The sequence below is a fragment of the Hyla sarda genome, unplaced genomic scaffold (genome assembly GCF_029499605.1).
Source record: "Hyla sarda isolate aHylSar1 unplaced genomic scaffold, aHylSar1.hap1 scaffold_505, whole genome shotgun sequence".
NCBI classification, from domain to species: domain Eukaryota; kingdom Metazoa; phylum Chordata; class Amphibia; order Anura; family Hylidae; genus Hyla; species Hyla sarda.
Window position 1 is genome coordinate 672 of NW_026610516.1, and position 20,829 is coordinate 21,500.

The following is a 20,829-nucleotide window of genomic DNA, read 5'->3' on the forward strand; positions in this document are numbered from 1 at the left end:
TATGAGGAGGAGGTTTGTTACAGTGTGTCACCCCAGTAATAAGGAGATTACATGAGGAGGAGGTTTGTTACAGTGTGTCACCACACTAGTAAGGAGATTACATGAGGAGGAGGTTTGTTACAGTGTGTCACCCCAGTAATAAGGAGATTGCACGAGGAGGAGGTTTGTTACAGTGTGTCACCCCAGTAGTACGGAGATTACATGAGGAGGAGGTTTGTTACAGTGTGTCACCCCAGTAGTAAGGAGATTGCACGAGGAGGAGGTTTGTTACAGTGTGTCACCCCAGTAGTAAGGAGATTACATGGGGAGGAGGTTTGTTACAGTGTGTCACCCCAGTAGTAAAGAGATTACACGAGGAGGAGGTTTGTTACAGTGTGTCACATCAGTAGTAAGGAGATTACATGAGGAGGAGGAGGATTTTTACAGTGTGTCACCCCAGTAGTAAGGAGATTACATGAGGAGGAGGTTTGTTACAGTGTGTCACCCCAGTAGTAAGGAGATTACATGAGGAGGAGGTTTGTTCCAGTGTGTCACCCCAGTAATAAGGAGATTACATGAGGAGGAGGTTTGTTACAGTGTGTCACCCCAGTAGTAAGGAGATTACATGAGGAGGAGGTTTGTTACAGTGTGTCACCCCAGTGGTAAGGAGATTACATGAGGAGGAGGTTTGTTACAGTGTATCACCCCAGTAGTAAGGAGATTACATGAGGAGGAGGTTTGTTCCAGTGTGTCACCCCAGTAATAAGGAGATTACATGAGGAGGAGGTTTGTTACAGTGTGTCACCCCAGTAGTAAGGAGATTATATGAGGAGGATTGTTACAGTGTGTCACCCCAGTAGTAAGGAGATTACATGAGGAGGAGGTTTGTTACAGTGTGTCACCCCAGTAGTAAGGAGAATACATGAGGAGGAGGTTTGTTACAGTGTGTCACCCCAGTAGTAAGGAGATTACATGAGAGGAGGTTTGTTCCAGTGTGTCACCCCAGTAATAAGGAGATTACATGAGGAGGAGGTTTGTTACAGTGTGTCACCCCAGTAGTAAGGAGATTATATGAGGAGGATTGTTACAGTGTGTCACCCCAGTAGTAAGGAGATTACACGTGGAGGAGGTTTGTTACAGTGTGTCACCCCAGTAGTAAGGAGATTGCATGGGGAGGAGGTTTGTTACAGTGTGTCACCCCAGTAGTAAGGAGATTACATGAGGAGGAGGTTGTTACAGTGTGTTACCCCTGTAGTAAGGAGATTATATGAGGAGGAGGTTTGTTACAGTGTGTCACCCCAGTAATAAGGAGATTACATGAGGAGGAGGTTTGTTACAGTGTGTCACCACACTAGTAAGGAGATTACATGAGGAGGAGGTTTGTTACAGTGTGTCACCCCAGTAATAAGGAGATTGCACGAGGAGGAGGTTTGTTACAGTGTGTCACCCCAGTAATAAGGAGATTGCACGAGGAGGAGGTTTGTTACAGTGTGTCACCCCAGTAGTAAGGAGATTGCACGAGGAGGAGGTTTGTTACAGTGTCACCCCAGTAGTAAGGAGATTACATGGGGAGGAGGTTTGTTACAGTGTGTCACCCCAGTAGTAAAGAGATTACACGAGGAGGAGGTTTGTTACAGTGTGTCACCCCAGTAGTAAGGAGATTACATGAGGAGGAGGAGGATTGTTACAGTGTGTCACCCCAGTAGTAAGGAGATTACATGAGGAGGAGGTTTGTTACAGTGTGTCACCCCAGTAGTAAGGAGATTACATGAGGAGGAGGTTTGTTCCAGTGTGTCACTCCAGTAATAAGGAGATTACATGAGGAGGAGGTTTGTTACAGTGTGTCACCCCAGTAGTAAGGAGATTACATGAGGAGGAGGTTTGTTACAGTGTGTCACCCCAGTGGTAAGGAGATTACATGAGGAGGAGGTTTGTTACAGTGTATCACCCCAGTAGTAAGGAGATTACATGAGGAGGAGGTTTGTTCCAGTGTGTCACCCCAGTAATAAGGAGATTACATGAGGAGGAGGTTTGTTACAGTGTGTCACCCCAGTAGTAAGGAGATTATATGAGGAGGATTGTTACAGTGTGTCACCCCAGTAGTAAGGAGATTACATGAGGAGGAGGTTTGTTACAGTGTGTCACCCCAGTAGTAAGGAGATTACACGTGGAGGAGGTTTGTTACAGTGTGTCACCCCAGTAGTAAGGAGATTGCATGGGGAGGAGGTTTGTTACAGTGTGTCACCCCAGTAGTAAGGAGATTACATGAGGAGGAGGTTTGTTACAGTGTGTCACCCAGTAGTAAGGAGATTACATGAGGAGGAGGTTTGTTACAGTGTGTCACCCCAGTAGTAAGGAGATTACACGTGGAGGAGGTTTGTTACAGTGTGTCACCCCAGTAGTAAGGAGATTGCATGGGGAGGAGGTTTGTTACAGTGTGTCACCCCAGTAGTAAGGAGATTACATGAGGAGGAGGTTTGTTACAGTGTGTTACCCCTGTAGTAAGGAGATTATATGAGGAGGAGGTTTGTTACAGTGTGTCACCCCAGTAATAAGGAGATTACATGAGGAGGAGGTTTGTTACAGTGTGTCACCACACTAGTAAGGAGATTACATGAGGAGGAGGTTTGTTACAGTGTGTCACCCCAGTAATAAGGAGATTGCACGAGGAGGAGGTTTGTTACAGTGTGTCACCCCAGTAGTACGGAGATTACATGAGGAGGAGGTTTGTTACAGTGTGTCACCCCAGTAGTAAGGAGATTGCACGAGGAGGAGGTTTGTTACAGTGTGTCACCCCAGTAATAAGGAGATTACATGAGGAGGAGGTTTGTTACAGTGTGTCACCACACTAGTAAGGAGATTACATGAGGAGGAGGTTTGTTACAGTGTGTCACCCCAGTAGTAAGGAGATTAAATGAGGAGGGAGTTTGTTACAATGTGTCACCCCAGTAGTAAGGAGATTACATGAGGAGGAGGTTTGTTACAGTGTGTTGATGGTTCTTCAAGCTCCTCCTCTTCTTAAGGACTATCCCCTCCAGCTGACCCACTTGTCTCCTCTTCTATTGAATGATCCCCCAAGGATGGACAAGGACAGGAATGAGATGACTAAGAGAATATTACACTTCACCTTGGAGATCCTCCACCTGCTGACCGGAGAGGTGAGGTGACCCATCTACATTTCCACCATTGTTGTCTAATCTACATTTCCACCATTGTTGTCCCCCATCTACATTTCCACCATTGTTGTCCCCCATCTACATTTCCACTATTGTTGTCCCCATCTACATTTCCACCATTGTTGTCCCCCATCTACATATCCACCATTGTTGTCCCCCATCTACATTTCCACCATTGATGTCCCCATCTACATTTCCACCATTGTTGTCCCCCATCTACATTTCCACCATTGTTGTCCCCTCCATCTACATTTCCACCATTGTGGTCCCTCCATCTACATTTCCACCATTGTTGTCCCCCCATCTACATATCCACCATTGTTGTCCCTCCATCTACATTTCCACCATTGTTGTCCCCCATCTACATATCCACCATTGTTGTCCCCCATCTACATTTCCACCATTGATGTCCCCATCTACATTTCCACCATTGTTGTCCCCCATCTACATTTCCACCATTGTTGTCTCCATCTACATTTCCACCATTGTTGTCCCCCCCATCTACATTTCCACCATTGTTGTCCCCCCATCTACATTTCCACCATTGTTGGTCCCCCATCTACATTTCCACCATTGTTGGTCCCCCCATCTACATTTCCACCATTGTTGTCCCCATCTACATTTCCACCATTGTTGTCCCCCATCTACATTTCCACCATTGTTGTCCCTCCATCTCCATTTCCACCATTGTTGTCCCCCCCCATCTACATTTCCACCATTGTTGTCCCCCCCCCCCATCTACATTTCCACCATTGTTGTCCCCCATCTTTGGAGCCGCTCTTTGTTCTGGAAGTCTCTTTGTAGGTGAGGTCTCCAGAACTGACCCCAGTATTCCAGATGTGCTCACTAGAGCTCTATACAGGGGGCACAATCTCCTCTTTGTAGTGAGGGAGGAATACTGGGGTCAGTCCCCTCATTGTCTCTCTCCATACACAGGATTACACCATAGGGAAGAAGACATGGGGGGAGTGTGTGGCCCCCAGCAGCCATCTCCATGAGTCAGGAGGACGGAGCAGGGCCCCGGGCCCTAATACAGAGCCTCCACCTCACTTACTGATACATGAGGAGAAGATCCTAGAACTCATCCACAGGATCACTGAGCTGCTGACTGGAGAGGTGACCCTGCTGGGACATTATACAGTAATGGAGGGGTCTGGTGATGACTGGAGAGGTGACACTGCTGGGACATTATATAGTAATGGAGGGATCTGGTGATGACTGGAGAGGTGACACTGCTGGGACATTATATAGTAATGGAGGGATCTGGTGATGATTAGAGAGGTGACCCTGCTGGGACATTATACAGTAATGGAGGGGTCTGGTGATGATTAGAGAGGTGACACTGCTGGGACATTATACAGTAATGGAGGGGTCTGGTGATGACTGGAGAAGTGACACTGCTGGGACATTATACAGTAATGGAGGGGTCTGGTGATGTCTGGAGAGGTGACACTGCTGGGACATTATACAGTAATGGAGGGGTCTGGGGATGACTGGAGAGGTGACACTGCTGGGACATTATACAGTAATGGAGGGGTCTGGTGATGACTGGAGAGGTGACACTGCTGGGACGTTATACAGTAATGGAGGGGTCTGATGGTGATTGGAGAGGTGACACTTCTGGGACATAAAGTAATGGAGGGGTCTGGTGATGACTGGAGAGGTGACACTGCTGGGACATTATACAGTAATGGAGGGGTCTGGTGATGACTGGAGAGGTGACCCTGCTGGGACATTATACAGTAATGGAGGTGTCTGGTGATGATTAGAGAGTTGACACTGCTGGGGCATTATACAGTAATGGAGGGGTCTGGTTATGACTGGAGAGGTGACACTGCTGGGACATTATACAGTAATGGAGGGGTCTGGTGATGACTGGAGAGGTGACACTGCTGGGACATTATACAGTAATGGAGGGGTCTGGTGATGATTAGAGAGTTGACACTGCTGGGGCATTATACAGTAATGGAGGGGTCTGGTGATGACTGGAGAGGTGACACTGCTGGGACATTATACAGTAATGGAGGGGTCTGGTGATGACTGGAGAGGTGACACTGCTGGGACATTATACAGTAATGGAGGGGTCTGGTGATGATTGGAGAGGTGACACTGCTGGGACATTATACAGTAATGGAGGGGTCTGGTGGTGATTGGAGAGGTGACACTGCTGGGACATAAAGTAATGGAGGGGTCTGGTGATGACTGGAGAGGTGACCCTGCTGGGACGTTATACAGTAATGGAGGGGTCTGGTGATGACTGGAGAGGTGACACTGCTGGGACATTATACAGTAATGGAGGGGTCTGGTGATGATTAGAGAGTTGACACTGCTGGGGCATTATACAGTAATGGAGGGGTCTGGTGATGACTGGAGAGGTGACACTGCTGGGACATTATACAGTAATGGAGGGGTCTGGTGATGACTGGAGAGGTGACACTGCTGGGACATTATACAGTAATGGAGGGGTCTGGTGATGATTGGAGAGGTGACACTGCTGGGACATTATACAGTAATGGAGGGGTCTGGTGGTGATTGGAGAGGTGACACTGCTGGGACATAAAGTAATGGAGGGGTCTGGTGATGACTGGAGAGGTGACCCTGCTGGGACGTTATACAGTAATGGAGGGGTCTGGTGATGACTGGAGAGGTGACACTGCTGGGACATTATACAGTAATGGAGGGGTCTGGTGGTGACTGGAGAGGTGACACTGCTGGGAGATTATACAGTAATGGAGGGGTCTGGTGGTGATTAGAGAGGTGACACTGCTTGGACATTATACAGTAATGGACGGGTCTGGTGATGACTGGAGAGGTAACCCTGCTGGGACATTATACAGTAATGGAGGGGTCTGGTGGTGACTGGAGAGGTGACACTGCTGGGACATTATACAGTAATTGAGAGGTCTGGTGATGACTGGAGAGGTGACACTGCTGGGACATTATACAGTAATGGAGGGGTCTGGTGATGACTGGAGAGGTGACACTGCTGGGACATTATACAGTAATGGAGGGGTCTGGTGGTGATTAGAGAGGTGACACTGCTGGGACATTATACAGTAATGGAGGGGTCTGGTGGTGATTAGAGAGGTGACACTGCTGGGACATTACACAGTAATGGAGGGGTCTGGTGATGACTGGAGAGATGACACTGCTGGGACATAATACAGTAATGGAGGGGTCTGGTGGTGATTAGAGAGGTGACACTGCTGGGACATTACACAGTAATGGAGGGGTCTGGTGATGACTGGAGAGATGACACTGCTGGGACATTATACAGTAATGGAGGGGTCTGGTGGTGATTAGAGAGGTTACACTACTGGGACATTATACAGTAATGGAGGGGTCTGGTGATGACTGGAGAGATGACACTGCTGGGACATAATACAGTAATGGAGGGGTCTGGTGATGACTGGAGAGGTGACACTGCTGGGACATTATACAGTAATGGAGGGGTCTGGTGATGACTGGAGAGGTAACCCTGCTGGGACATTATACAGTAATGGAGGGGTCTGGTGGTGACTGGAGAGGTGACACTGCTGGGACATTATACAGTAATGGAGGGGTCTTGTGATGACTGGAGAGGTGACACTGCTGGGAGATTATACAGTAATGGAGGGGTCTGGTGGTGATTAGAGAGGTGACACTGCTGGGACATTATACAGTAATGGAGGGGTCTGGTGATGACTGGAGAGGTTACACTGCTGGGACATTATACAGTATTGGAGGGGTCTGGTGATGACTGGAGAGGTGACACTGCTGGGACATTATACAGTAATGGAGGGGTCTGGTGATGACTGGAGAGGTGACACTGCTGGGACATTATACAGTAATGGAGGGGTCTGGTGAGGACGGGAGAGGTGACACTGCTGGGACATTATACAGTAATGGAGGGGTCTGGTGATGACTGGAGAGGTGACACTGCTGGGACATTATACAGTAATGGAGGGGTCTGGTGATGACTGGAGAGGTGACACTGCTGGGACATTATACAGTAATGGAGGGGTCTGGTGGTGATTGGAGAGGTGACACTGCTGGGACATAAAGTAATGGAGGGGTCTGGTTATGACTGGAGAGGTGACACTGCTGGGACATTATACAGTAATGGAGGGGTCTGGTGATGACTGGAGAGGTAACCCTGCTGGGACATTATACAGTAATGGAGGGGTCTGGTGGTGGCTGGAGAGGTGACACTGCTGGGACATTATACAGTAATGGAGGGGTCTGGTGATGGCTGGAGAGGTGACACTGCTGGGACATTATACAGTAATGGAGAGGTCTGGTGATGACTGGAGAGGTGACACTGCTGGGACATTATACAGTAATGGAGGGGTCTGGTGGTGATTAGAGAGGTGACACTGCTGGGACATTATACAGTAATGGAGGGGTCTGGTGATGACTGGAGAGGTTACACTGCTGGGACATTATACAGTATTGGAGGGGTCTGGTGATGACTGGAGAGGTGACACTGCTGGGACATAATACAGTAATGGAGGGGTCTGGTGATGACTGGAGAGGTGACACTGCTGGGAAATTATACAGTAATGGAGGGGTCTGGTGATGACTGGAGAGGTGACACTGCTGGGACATTATACAGTAATGGAGGGGTCTGGTGATGACTGGAGAGGTGACACTGCTGGGACATTATACAGTAATGGAGGGGTCTGGTGATGACTGGAGAGGTGACACTGCTGGGACATTATACAGTAATGGAGGGGTCTGGTGATAATTAGAGAGGTGACACTGCTGGGACATTATACAGTAATGGAGGGGTCTGGTGATGATTAGAGAGGTGACACTGCTGGAACATTATACAGTAATGGAGGGGTCTGGTGATGACTGGAGAGGTGACACTGCTGGGACATTATACAGTAATGGAGGGGTGTGGTGATGATTAGAGAGGTGACACTGCTGGGACATTATACAGTAATGGAGGGGTCTGGTGATGACGGTATCATTGTGTGTCAGGTTCCTATAAGGTGTCAGGATGTGGCGGTCTATTTCTCCATGGAGGAGTGGGAGTATGTAGAAGGACACAAGAATCTGTACCAGGACATAGTCATGATGGAGGATCACCGGCCCCTCACATCACAAGGTAAGAAGATACATATATATAGATATCACTCTCACTACCTAGTAACATAGAAATCTACCCAGCAGGTGATGTATGCATTTCCTGTATGTTCCTTACAGATGAAGTCATTGATAGAAATCCACCCGAGAGGTGTCCCTGTCCTCTGTATTCCCAGGACTGTCCAGAGGGTAATGTACCAGACAAGAATCAGGTAGATTGCTTTAAAGTTTCCAATATATGACCATAAAGTGTTTGAACCCCTAATCATGGCACCATAGGTCCCACCCTAATTAAAGATTAACTCAATCTGGGTAAGGACCCCCACGATCTCCTGCCCGGCGCCCCGACTCTGCTCATAGAAGAATAAATAAATAACTATGATCAAAATACCAAATCCTCAAACCAGAGTCATAGTAATAAAATCCCAGAACCACAATAAATATAATAATAGACGTGTCCACCCATCACTTCTTGAGTCACTTACCCCTTCTAAAAACATTGGGGGGATTTATTATCGTTGTCTGTGGGGGACGTGTTTTATTGTCAATAATTCTTAGCTATGAAAGTGCTCACGTACGTCAAATTCACGACATAGTGCGGAACACGTGATAAATTTGTCTGAGCAATATACAGCGAGGGGAAATTACCTCAGCACAGTCCATTTTGAAAGTGTCTGTGATAATTGCTGTGTGTTGCTGTATTGTTGACCCTCTGCTGACCCCCATAACTTTCTTATTTTTCCCATCGCCATGACAGCACCACCTAAAAGAGAGGGACTCCGCCCCTAGGGACAGGAAACCTTGGAGAATAAAAGGAAGTCCACTCCTCTCCATCCTCAGTGGTTTCCTGTCCCTATGCGAAGCCTGGAGAAGCCCCAGTCTCAGGGGGGCTTTAGGAATGGCTGAGGGATTTCTTTATGCTGGGCCCCTCGGTGTAGGTGGTAAAGAATCCCTTATGATCCCTAATGAGGGATCCCAGCCGAGCTCACGTTTTTTCTCTGATTTAAATCTCCCGCCCTCCCCCCACTCTCCTCCGTCGGAACCCTGTGTTAACTCACAAGTTTTAATTGTGCCCGCTGTCGCTAGTTGCGGGCGGGTTGCGGCGGGCTCTGGCGGAGGATCCCGGCGTCTGAGCGCGGTCGCGCGGACGACTGAGGATAGCTGCAGCAAGCATAGGGGGCGGGGATTAGCACAGTCACTGCCGCGCAAGTGACGATGCATGAGGAAGCAGGAGGTCAGAATGGGCGGATGTGACGTCACACGCCGGGCCTCCGGCGCTCTGGAGGTGGCAGATTTAAAAGGAACTTCTTTTCTGTCATTCTTCCTCCTGTGGTGAGCTGGCCAGCCATTCATACCTGCCAGTATTGGAGTGGGGGATTTTCTTCCTGTGTTCCAGCATGAGTACCAGCGGTGATAACCCGAGGCGTACTCCATCTGACTCATCTGCAAAGATGCCATCTTTGGTACCGGCAGTTTCTGAGTGAGTGTATTCTTTCTATGTTTTTAAGTATTTTTTACTAAGTTGTGGTCTTTTTGGTTATTTTCAGCACGGTGATGATGCACCTAGGAAACCTTCCAAAAAGACCAAAAATCGTGAATGTTACATGTGTAGAGGAATATTACCTCCTGAATATGGAAAGGCTTCATGTCAGTCCTGTATTGATAGGCTGATCACTTCAGAAGTTCCAGCCTTAGTTCCGTCTCTTCTGGCACAAATGCAGGATTTCATTAGAAAGGAGATCCAGTCATCCATTCAGAGTTTAACGACAGCTGCTAATCCTGTGGTTACTGATTCCGCACCTCTTCCCACTGCTTCTACTGTTATTACTGCCCCAGTTGTCTTAAATCAATCTGATTCTGATGAAGAGGGTATTATTGTGCCAGATGGTTCAGACTCAGAAGAGTCAGAGGAAGACTCCTCAGGGGGAAAGCGTTTTTTTCACCAGAGGACACTGACCAATTGGTGTTGGTGGTTCGTTCCGTTCTAAATATGGAAGAGCCCAGAGAACCAAGGTCAATCCAAGAAATTATGTTTGAGGGTCTTGATTCTAAAAAATATAGGGTATTCCCTATACACAAAATTATTTCAAAAGTTATCCATAAAGAATGTGAGAACCCTGACAAAAAGTATTTTTTGCCTAGGGTTTTAAAAAGAAAATATCCATTTGCTGTCACTGAAACCAAAACTTGGGATCACCCACCAAAAATTGATGTGTCTTTTTCTAAGATCTCTAGGAAAGGATCTCTCCCATTTGAAGACCTTGGGACCCTTAAGGATCCAATGGATAAAAGAATGGAAATATTTCTTAAAAGAACATGGGAAGCATCAGGGGCAGCCTTGAAACCTAATGTGGCAGGGACCTCTGTAGCCAGATCCCTTTTAGTTTGGTTAGATCAGTTAACCTCTAACATACATAATAAGGTACCAAGGGAACAGCTCTTAGCCTCCTTCCCTACTATCCGTAAGGGGGTGGCCTTCTTAGCTGACTCCACCTCAGATGCACTAAGGTTATCTGCCCGTGCTGGAGCAGTGTCAAATTCGGCTAGGAGGGCATTATGGTTAAAACATTGGTCAGGTGAAGTGTCCTCAAAAAATTAATTATGTGCCATCCCCTGTGAAGGAGAGCATTTGTTTGGGTCTGTTCTTTCTGATATACTTGAGAAAGCAAATGACAGGAAGAAAGGGTTTCCCTTTGACTTTGGCAAACGTAACCAGTCCTTTCATTCCATGGGGAGAGGTGGAGGTCAGAATAGAGGGCGAGGTCAGTCAGGGCGCTGGAAATTCTCCAAAAAGAATAGTGGCCTCATGTTCAACCAGCCCCAAACCTAAAAAAAAAACCGGATCTCAATGACGGGGTCCTGCGAGTGGGTGGCAGACTGCAGAATTACTTTCCAGCGTGGAAAAAAATAGCAGGCAGTTCCCAGGTTCTGGACATCATTCAGAATGGTCTGCGCTGGGAATTTTGCAGCCTCCCTCCCACTCGTTTTATCATAACCAAAAATCCTGTAGGGTCAATAGGTCAAATCTCATTACAACAAGAAGTTCTTCTGTTAATGAAAAAAGGGGTTCTAGTACAGGTACCATCAGGTCAGGAGTGTCAGGGATTTTATTCCACACTGTTCATGGTGAAAAAACCCAACAACACCTTTCGGGTAATTATAAATTTAAAACCTCTAAACAGATTTATAAAATACCAAAAATTCTAAATGGAAACATTAAAATCAGCTGTAAACCTGCTTACAAAAAAATTGTTTCATGGCCTCACTGGACTTAAAGGATGCCTACTTCCATGTACCCATACATCCGGATTTTCAAAAGTACCTAAGAATTTCTGTGCACCTAGGCCCCTGACCAATGCATCTTCAGTTTTGTGCCCTTCCCATTGGGGTCTCAGTAGCTCCAAGGATCTTCACGAAAGTGATATCCGAGATGGCAGCCCACATAAGGGAAGAGGAAGGAATATTCATCCCATACCTGGACGACTTTCTCCTGGTAGCGGACTCAACTTCAAAGGTACAGTCTTTTGTTTCTCGCACCTTACAAATTATAGAAAAACTAGGCTGGATAGTGAATTGGGAGAAGTCGTCTCCATCCCCAACCCAGAAAAAAGTATTTTTGGGTATTATTTTGGATTCTATACAGGAAAAATCCTTCCTTCCCCAAAATAAAATTGATAAAATTATTAATTTTGTAGAAGAAGTTATGAGTTCCCCTAAGATTACCATTAGGAAAGGAATGTCTTTATTAGGTTTATTTACAGCCTCATTTCCAGCTGTGTCATGGGCTCAGTTTCATTCCCGCTGTCTTCAGGCTGAACTTCAAAAAATCTGGAATGGGTCACCTGAAGATCTTGATAGAAGTTTTATTTTGTCTTCAGAAACTCTAATGTCTCTCCTTTGATGGCAGGACAGGGGAAACTTATCAAGGGGGTTAGATGGGAGGATTATGCACCCCACTATTGTTACAACTGATGCTAGTCCTTGGGGTTGGGGAGCTCATGTGGGTGTCCAAGATTTTCAGGGGTCCTGGGAATCTTCCTTACAGTGTGAGTCCTCTAATTACAAAGAATTACTGTTAGTCCTTCGTGTCCTGCAGACAATTGGACACACTATTTTTCAGAAAGATATTAAAGTTCTTACAGATAACTCAACTGCTGTGGCCCTTATAAACAGACAGGGTACAACTAAGAGCCCTCATCTAATGTCTCTCTCTTCCCAGGTCCTCTCCTATGCAGGAAAACATCTAGCGTCAATATCAGCAGTTCAAAGGGCTCCCTCAACACCAGAGCAGACTATCTGAGCAGACATCGTCTCCATCAGGGAGAATGGTGCCTAAACAAGGACATATTCAAAAAAATTTGTGTACTATGGGGCTACCCTCAGATAGATCTGTTTGCCACCAGAGAGAATCGCCAAGTAAAACAGTTTCTCTCCCTGTCCCCCCTCAGAGAACCCTACAGCAGTGGACGCACTGTCCCAGTACTGGAAGTGGAGTCTGAGCTATGCGTTCCCTCCACTAGCGTTAATACCACGAGTTCTAATAAAGATTCGAGAGGACAGGGCGAGGGTCATTCTCATAGCTCCATTCTGGCCCCGCAGGGCCTGGTTTTCATGCCTTCGGGATATGTCATTAACAGACCCTTGGGTCTTACCGGAACAACCGGATCTTTTGTTTCAGGGTCCTGTATTCCATCCAGATACTCACAGTCTGCACCTAACTGAATGGAATTTGAAAGGGTAATTCTGAGGAGCAAAGGTTTATCTGATTCATTCATCTCTACATTACAGTCAAGTAGGAAGCCTGTTACCTCAGCAATTTACTTCAAGATCTGGAAGGCTTACTTTAAGTTTATAGACCCATCCTTGGTGGACTTTAACAAACCCAATATTGCGTCAATTCTGGACTTTCTTCAGAAAGGTTTAGAAAGAGGTCTTAAAGGGGTTCTCCGGTGCTTAGACATCTTATCCCCTATCCAAAGGATAGGGGATAAGATGCCTGATCGCGGGAGTCCTGCTGCTGGGGACCACCGTGATCTTGCATGCAGCACCCCGTTTGTAATCAGTCCCCGGGGGCGGAGCGTGACATCCCACGGGGGCGCAGGCGTGATGTCACACGCCGCCGGCCCTTTGGTCGCCGGTAGTCAGACCTGGAGCGAACATGCTCCGGGGACTGATTACAAATGGGGTGCCGCTTGCAAGATCCCGGGGGTCCCCAGCGGCGGGACTCCCGCGATCAGGCATCTTATCCCCTATCCAAAGGATAGGGGATAAGATGTCTAAGCACCGGAGAACCCCTTTAAGTTAGCCACCCTCAAGGTGCAGGTGTCAGCTCTAGGATCCTTGTTCTCTCAATCAATAGCCAGTCAACCATGGATTGTGAGATTTTTTTAAGGCAATCAAAAAGCTCCAAATTCCAAAACTTCCTAAAACTCCTTCTTGGGATTTAACCTTAGTTCTCAATATGTAATGTGGTGAACCCTTTGAGCCAGTTTCCTCTATCTCCATCGGACACCTGACTCTGAAGACTGCTCTCCTGGTAGCTGTTACCTCTGCTCGTAGAGTGGGTGAAATAGCTAATTTTTCTTGCCTTGAGCCATATACTCGTATCCTAGATGATAGAATAGTTCTTAGGACTGACCCAGCATTTTTGCCGAAAGTGGTATCTAATTTTTATTTGTCTCAGGAAATAGTCTTACCCTCATTTTGTAGCAATCCAGCAAATGATAGAGAGAAGTCTTTTCATATGCTGGATGTAAGGAGGTGTGTTATTTCTTATTTGGAAAGAACTAAGGATTTTAGGAAATCAAATAGACTATTTGTACAATTCTGTGGCCAGAATAAGGGTAATAGTGTTAGATGTGACACCATAGCTAGATGGATTGGATTTGTTTGTCTCATGTCTCCTCTGGCCTTTCTCCTCCTGTTGGTCTCAAGGCTCACTCTACACATGCAGTTGCTTCCTCTTGGGCCGAGAGGCCTCGATAGACCAAATCTGTAAGGCGGCCACCTGGTCGTCTCCCCACACTTTTTTTTGCCACTATAGGTTGGATGTGGGGAGCTGTTCTGATTTATCCTTTGGTCGTAAGGTTCTGCAAACTGTTATCCCACCCTAATCTTGGTCTCTGGTATTCTCTCAGGTGGTGCTGTCATTGCGATGGGAAAAGCCGGGAATTACTCACTGGTAATTCTGTTTTCACGAGCCATGACAGCACCGCTGCATTCCCACCCTTTTGTCTTTTCTAAATATTGCATCACGGGTGTTTTAGGTCACTTGGGTGTAAAAAAAATATAAAATTTATGTTTGCTTGTTTAGTTATTGTTGTTTTAGAAGGCTCTTCTAGGTCTCTGTAAGAGGAGTGGACTTCCTTTTATTCTCCAAGGTTTCCTGGTCCCTAGGGGCAGAGTCCCTCTCTCAGGTGGTGCTGTCATGGCTCGTGAAAACGGAATTACCGGTGAGTAATTACCGGCTTTTCCATACATGAGGCTGTATAAGGGCTCCATCTTTCTGCCATGATCTGCAGTTTTTAGCGGTATCACTTTTACGTATATGTGACGTTTTGGCCACATTTTTCGCCATGATTTTGGGATATGATGTGACCAGAAAATCAGCAATTTTGGACTTCTATATATTTTTTTATGTTTACGTCGTTTTCTACACAGGATCAGTAACATTTTATTTTAATAGTTTGAACACTTCCGCCCGTGGCGATACCAAATATGTTTATATATTTAATTGTCTTATGGTTTTTTTATTTATAAAATAGGAAAAGAGGGTAATTTAATGAATTTATTTTTTTTAGGGGAGGGACTTATTAATATTTATTAACCTCTTAAGGACTCAGCCCATTTTCACCTTAAGGACGTTTTTTCCCCCTTCTTTAAAAAAAAGTGTGAAAAAAGGCAGAAAAACCGCTCACCTTGTTACGTTGTGCTAATGGCAGGGGCAACTCTGATTAGCATTTCAGGTAGGTTGCGGTACGGTCCAGGAGCTGCTGATCGTCGGTACCCCTGACAGTGGTCAGGAATGTAGCTGGAGGCAGGTTGCGGGAACCCCTGGCGGGGGTGATCCCAAAATTCCAATGCATTTCGGGAGGGGATTCCTCTCTTCGTCTGGTCCCTGGGACCTGACGAAGAGAGGAATCCCCTCTCGAAATGCATTGTCCTGCCACCTCAGCTGTCTTATCTAAACCAATTTGCCTTTCTATGATTTATACTCAGGTAAATAAAAAAAGGTATTCACAGTATAACTGCCTGCGAAAATTTCTTCAACATCACGGTGAAGCGCCGATCCTGCAAGTCGGAATTGTGGGATAACCCCCACCAGGAGTTCCCGCAACCTCCCTCCAGCTACGTTTCAAAAAATCATAATGCTTTCAATTTTGCACCTACAGACCCATATAAGGTCGTGTTTTTTGTGTCACCAATTGTACTTTGGAATGACATCCCTTATTTTATAATATAATCTGCGACGAAACAAAAAAAAATGATTTGTGAAGTGAAATAAAAAATTAATAATTTTGTAACTTTTGGGGGCTCCCGTGTCTATGCAGGGCACTTTTCGGTAAAAATGACACCTTATCTTTATTCTGTAGGTCCATATGCTTACAAGGATCCCCAATATATATAGGTTTTATTTTAATACTTAAGAAAATTATAAACTACATGCACCAAAATTAGTATGTTTATAATTGTCATCTTCTGACCCCTATAACTTTTTTATTTTTCCTCATACGGGGCTACAAGAGGGCTAATTTTTTTTGTGCCATCGGCTGTAGTTTTTACACGTACCATTTTTGTTTTTTATGGGACTTTTTTTACGTGTACGCCATCGACCGTGCGTTTCAGCTAACCTTATATTTTAATAGTTTGGACATTTACGCACGCGGCGGTACCACATTTATTACATTATTTTATTTACATTTTTCTAAAAGGGGGTGATTTAACTTTGAATAGGGAATGTTTTTTTTTTTTTTTTTTTTTTTTTTAAACATGCAATCTTCTCATTGCATACACTGATTAGCAGGCTTGGAGCAGTAGATCGCCGATCGGATGACGAGGAAGTAGGTGAGGACCCTCCCATCCTCCTCTTAGCTGAACAGGACATTGCGATTTTTTGTTGCGATAGTCCCGATCAGCTCCACTTATCGCGGCGTCTAAAGGGTTAATGCCGGGCATCTGCCCGATTGGTGGTGCCCAGCATTAGCTGTGGGTCCTGGCTGCCTGTAACCCGTTCTCCGCTGGTGAGAACTGTTTAAACCCGGTAAACATGACCAGGGAGTACAAGTACGCCCTGTGTCCTTAACAGGTTAAAACTTGGGGTGCTGGGAGTTGTAGTTGTGTACCATATAGGGACACATGTTAGGGCAGCAATCCCCAACCTATGACTCTCTAGCTGTTGCAGAACTAAAACTCCCAGCATGCCCTCACTGTCACTATTACATAGTGCAGGGGGTGTGATATATGTTACATATACTCCCATGTAACCTATACATGGGCTGGAGGCGCCCTGGTGTTAAAATTCAAGCCGCTCTCCACCCGTCCGCCTGCATATACCACCCACCCACTAGCTGTTGCAAGACTACAACTCCCAGCATGTCTGCATTGTAAGGACATGCTGGGAGTTGTAGTCTTACAACAGCTAGCGGGTGGGTGGAAGATGAGGTTAGAGAGCGGAGCTTTTCGCACTTAGAAATGCTCCCAACAGGCACTTTTGTGACTTACAACTTTTTTGGGGGAGGGGGGTTTTGCTACTATTTTGCGACTTTCCCACAGAAAGTCGCAATGATAAATTCCTGACCACTGCATCCACATTTGGAAATTTCACTGTGAACAGTAAATTCTCACAAATCCGCAATGCCATAAAAAGTCACAAAAAAGCGTTTGATGAATTCCCCCAATGTGATGGAAAGTGAAATAAAAGGGGAGGGCGGGGCTTCTTCTAATCTTCCCACAGGTGACTGAGCTGGAGACACCAGCCCAGTATATAAGGGAAATACTTTTCCCGCCAATGGGCCTCCAGCCAATCAGAATGCTGTTGTTGGGCTGGAGCATCGCTGGGCAGAAGATCATGGTTACCGGGCAGAATCTGATCCTCCAATCAGAAGCAGGAATCCATCTCTCAGCAGAACAGCTGTTACCGGGCAGAATAACTGAGGAAAACAACCTGTGGAGATAAAGGGGGAAGAAGGAAATAAGGAGGAGGGGGGATGTATACTGGGAACCATGGGGCCGTGTGCCCTCTTAGCTTATGCTGGAATTTGGGAGCCTCTTTTATTTTGTGGTTTATTTTTTTTGCTCTTTAGGGTGAAGATCTGATGGATATTAAGGTTGAGGTTAAAGATGAACCAGAAGAGGAGACGGATTTCGGGGCCGATCAGCAGTGTAAGGAGGGGGAGACTTTTATTGTTGGAGGGTCTCCTAGATACTACTACACCCATCATCTGATCATCACACGGAATAATCTATTCATCACTGTGTGTTCCCTACAGATGGAGTCATTGATAGAAATCCACCCGAGAGGTGTCCCCGCCATCTGTATTCCCAGGACTGTCCAGAGGGAAATGTCCCAGAGAAGCATCAGGTAGATGTGGCTGATCCTATATCTCTATAGGGGGGTCCTGCAGTCATAGATGTGGGGATAGATTTTGGGGGTCTCTGTTGCTCCTCCTGTCTGCTGTATTGTAGTGAATTGTTCTATATGTCACATCAGGGGGGAGATCTGACTAATAATAAAGTGGAGGATGAAGAAGAGAGGAGGAGGGGCCATCACCCGTGTATGAGGGAAGTGAAGGAGGAAATTCCAGGAGGTGTTACCCCAGGTATGTAATAATAGCTTTAGCGGGCGGACGGCGGCACATATTTCCAAATGCTTTTATAAGAAGAAAAATCTCTGGTGAACATTCCCTTAGAGTCAGTGCCCGGAGTGACCCCAAAAAGAAGGAAACTATAAAGGGGGATCATCTCCTCTCCTCTGTATTCTCTTCTGGGGTCAGGTGACCATCAAAAACTGCAGCAAAATTTCATGTGTGTTTCCAACCTAATAATATTTTATACATTTCCCATAATCCATTTTTATCCCAACAGAAAATCCCAGTAAGAATTCTGAGGGAAACTTCATGTTATCCCTGAATGATAAAGGAGAAGATGAAGATATGATGGAGCGCTCCTCAGGAGAAGACCTCCTTACTCCTAATGTCCATCCAGATCTATCCTATAATAATCCACCTGATCATGAGGAACCTTCTCCTGACCAACCACACATTGTTACCACAAGGACAGATCAGAAATGGGGGAAAGGCTCGTATTGTGAGGAATGTGGAAAATATTTTACAAAAAGATCAGCTCTTGTTAACCACAGAAAAAGTCACACAAGAAAGAAGCAGTATGTGTGTTCAGAATGTGGCAAATCCTATAAATACCAATCACTGCTTATTCACCATGAGAGAATTCATACAGGAGAAAAGCCATATTCATGTTCAGAATGTGGGAAATGTTTTGCACAGAAATCAGATCTAGGTATACATGAGAGAATTCACACAGGAGAGAAGATGTATTCATGTTCTGAATGTGGGAAATATATTAGAAATAAATCACAACTTTCAATACATGAGAGAGTTCACACAGGAGAGAAGCCGTATTCATGTTCAGAATGTGGTAAATGTTTTAGAACTAAATCACAACTTTCATCACATGAGAGAGTTCACACAGGAGAGAAGCCGTATTCATGTTCAGAATGTGGTAAATGTTTTAAAAATAAATCAGATCTTTCTAAACATGAGAAAATTCACACAGGAGAGAAGATGTTTTCATGTTCTGAATGTGGGAAAGGTTTTACAAGCAAATCACATGTTTCAATACATGAGAGAGTTCACACAGGAGAGAAGCCATATTCATGTTCAGAATGTGGGAAATGTTTTAAAAGTAAATCAGAGCTTAATGTACACACGAAAAGTCACACGGGGAAGAAGCCCTATTCATGTTCAGAATGTGGTAAATGTTTTAGAAATAAATCACTTCTTTCAATACATGAGAGAATTCATACAGGAGAGAAGCCATATTCATGTTTAGAATGTGGTAAATGTTTTATGTATAAACCACAACTTTCTAGACATGAGAGAAGTCACACTGGAGACTGATAAAAATGAATGATAAATGATAAAAATATAATAATATGAAGAATGGAAATCTGAGATCTCAGGTAACAGTAAAATGTGATGTTGCTAAGTTCTGTTGTGAGAATTAACCCTCGAATAAACTTCCTAATGAAACCTAAGCTAAAGCCAACATCATCTCTTGGTCATCAGCACCTGGGGCCATGTGACCTTTGTAGGTAAATAACGGTAATGAGAAGTAATATGTAATGCTATTGTGTATCATTTAGTAGTGACTTGTAGCTCTACACTACAGTATGATTGGATGATTTCTATGGATGATAATGATTGGTGATTACTATGTATTACCTCGGCCTCATTTCCATTAGAAATATTACTGATTGTATCTCATGTGTCACTTCTGTCCTATCAGGATCAGGACACTTCTGTGTTGTCACCAATAAGTAAAATCCTGTATGTGAACCGGTCCCTATAACAAGAGGTTGTCAGTCCTTGTGGAGATGGAGAAGGGACATTCTTGGTGTTTCTCCAGACAGGGGTGCGGAGTGCTGCTGTGGATTTTTGAGGGGCCCCGACAGGGGGGGGGGGGGGGGGGCGGTTATTGCTGTTATATATGACCGCCCTCTGTCCCCATTATACAGTCTCCTGTCTCTGTCATCTGAGGAAGAAGTATTTTCTCTCATATTCTGTTTGTTCCATCTTCTGGGACATAAGAGAAGCCGTATTCATGTTCTCCATGACCCCTATAAATTTCTTATTTTTCCATATATGGGTTTGTATGAGGGTCATTTTTTTGCGCCGTGATCTATTGCTTTTTTATGGAGTCACTTTTTTATATGTGTAAATTTTTTCATGGGTTGGGAAGAGGTTAGCCACGCCTTCCGAAAATTTTGGCACAAAATTCAATCAGCCTAAAGGGGCATTTTTGGCCGATAATTTTCGGTAGCCAAAATTTCGGTGCATCCCTAGTATTTATTTTTCATTTTCCAATAAAAGTAAGAAGCTCATAACAAGACTCCAGGCAGCCACAACAGCGAAGCCCAAGTTACAAAGTAATGGTGCATTCACATCACGATTTTACCATTCTACTTTTTCTCATGATTTTTTACCTTCAAACTGTACAAATCTGCACGCCAAGTTGTATCCATTGACTTCCATTCAGTAATCATATCCAACACATGTATCAGTTTTGATCCGCATCCGAATTTGCATCCGAATTTTAAATATGTTCACCCTGCCCGCCAAGGACAAAGGGAGGAATAACAGGACCCAAGCCAGACTTCAGAACTGGTCAGGAGGGCCTCCAAATTAAAAGGGAGAAAGTCCACCAAGGAGGCAGAAACCTCCAGCACCAAGTAGGAACCTGTTCACCACTTGCAAGCTAAGCAGGAGGGAGGGTGGAAGGGTCGACCCACCAGAAAGGCATCAAGGACGACTTGGCCCCGTTGGCCCGAAAATGAGCCAAACCGCAATCTCAGGAAACCTTCAACATC

The 20,829-nt window shown here is 45.4% G+C and overlaps 1 protein-coding gene across 1 annotated transcript in view; it reads left to right on the forward strand.

The window, feature by feature from the left end:
* Positions 1–16,897: 16,897 nt before the first annotated feature.
* The window catches only part of LOC130337687 (zinc finger protein 160-like), a 48,350-nt gene continuing 44,418 nt past the window's right edge, over positions 16,898–20,829 (forward strand). The window contains exons 1-4 of the mRNA XM_056553957.1: positions 16,898–17,606; positions 17,714–17,805; positions 17,935–18,043; positions 18,309–19,343. Of these exons, the coding sequence (XP_056409932.1) occupies positions 17,540–17,606; positions 17,714–17,805; positions 17,935–18,043; positions 18,309–19,343 (1,303 nt within the window). The 5' untranslated portion in view covers positions 16,898–17,539. The remainder of the gene's footprint in view (positions 17,607–17,713; positions 17,806–17,934; positions 18,044–18,308; positions 19,344–20,829) is intronic.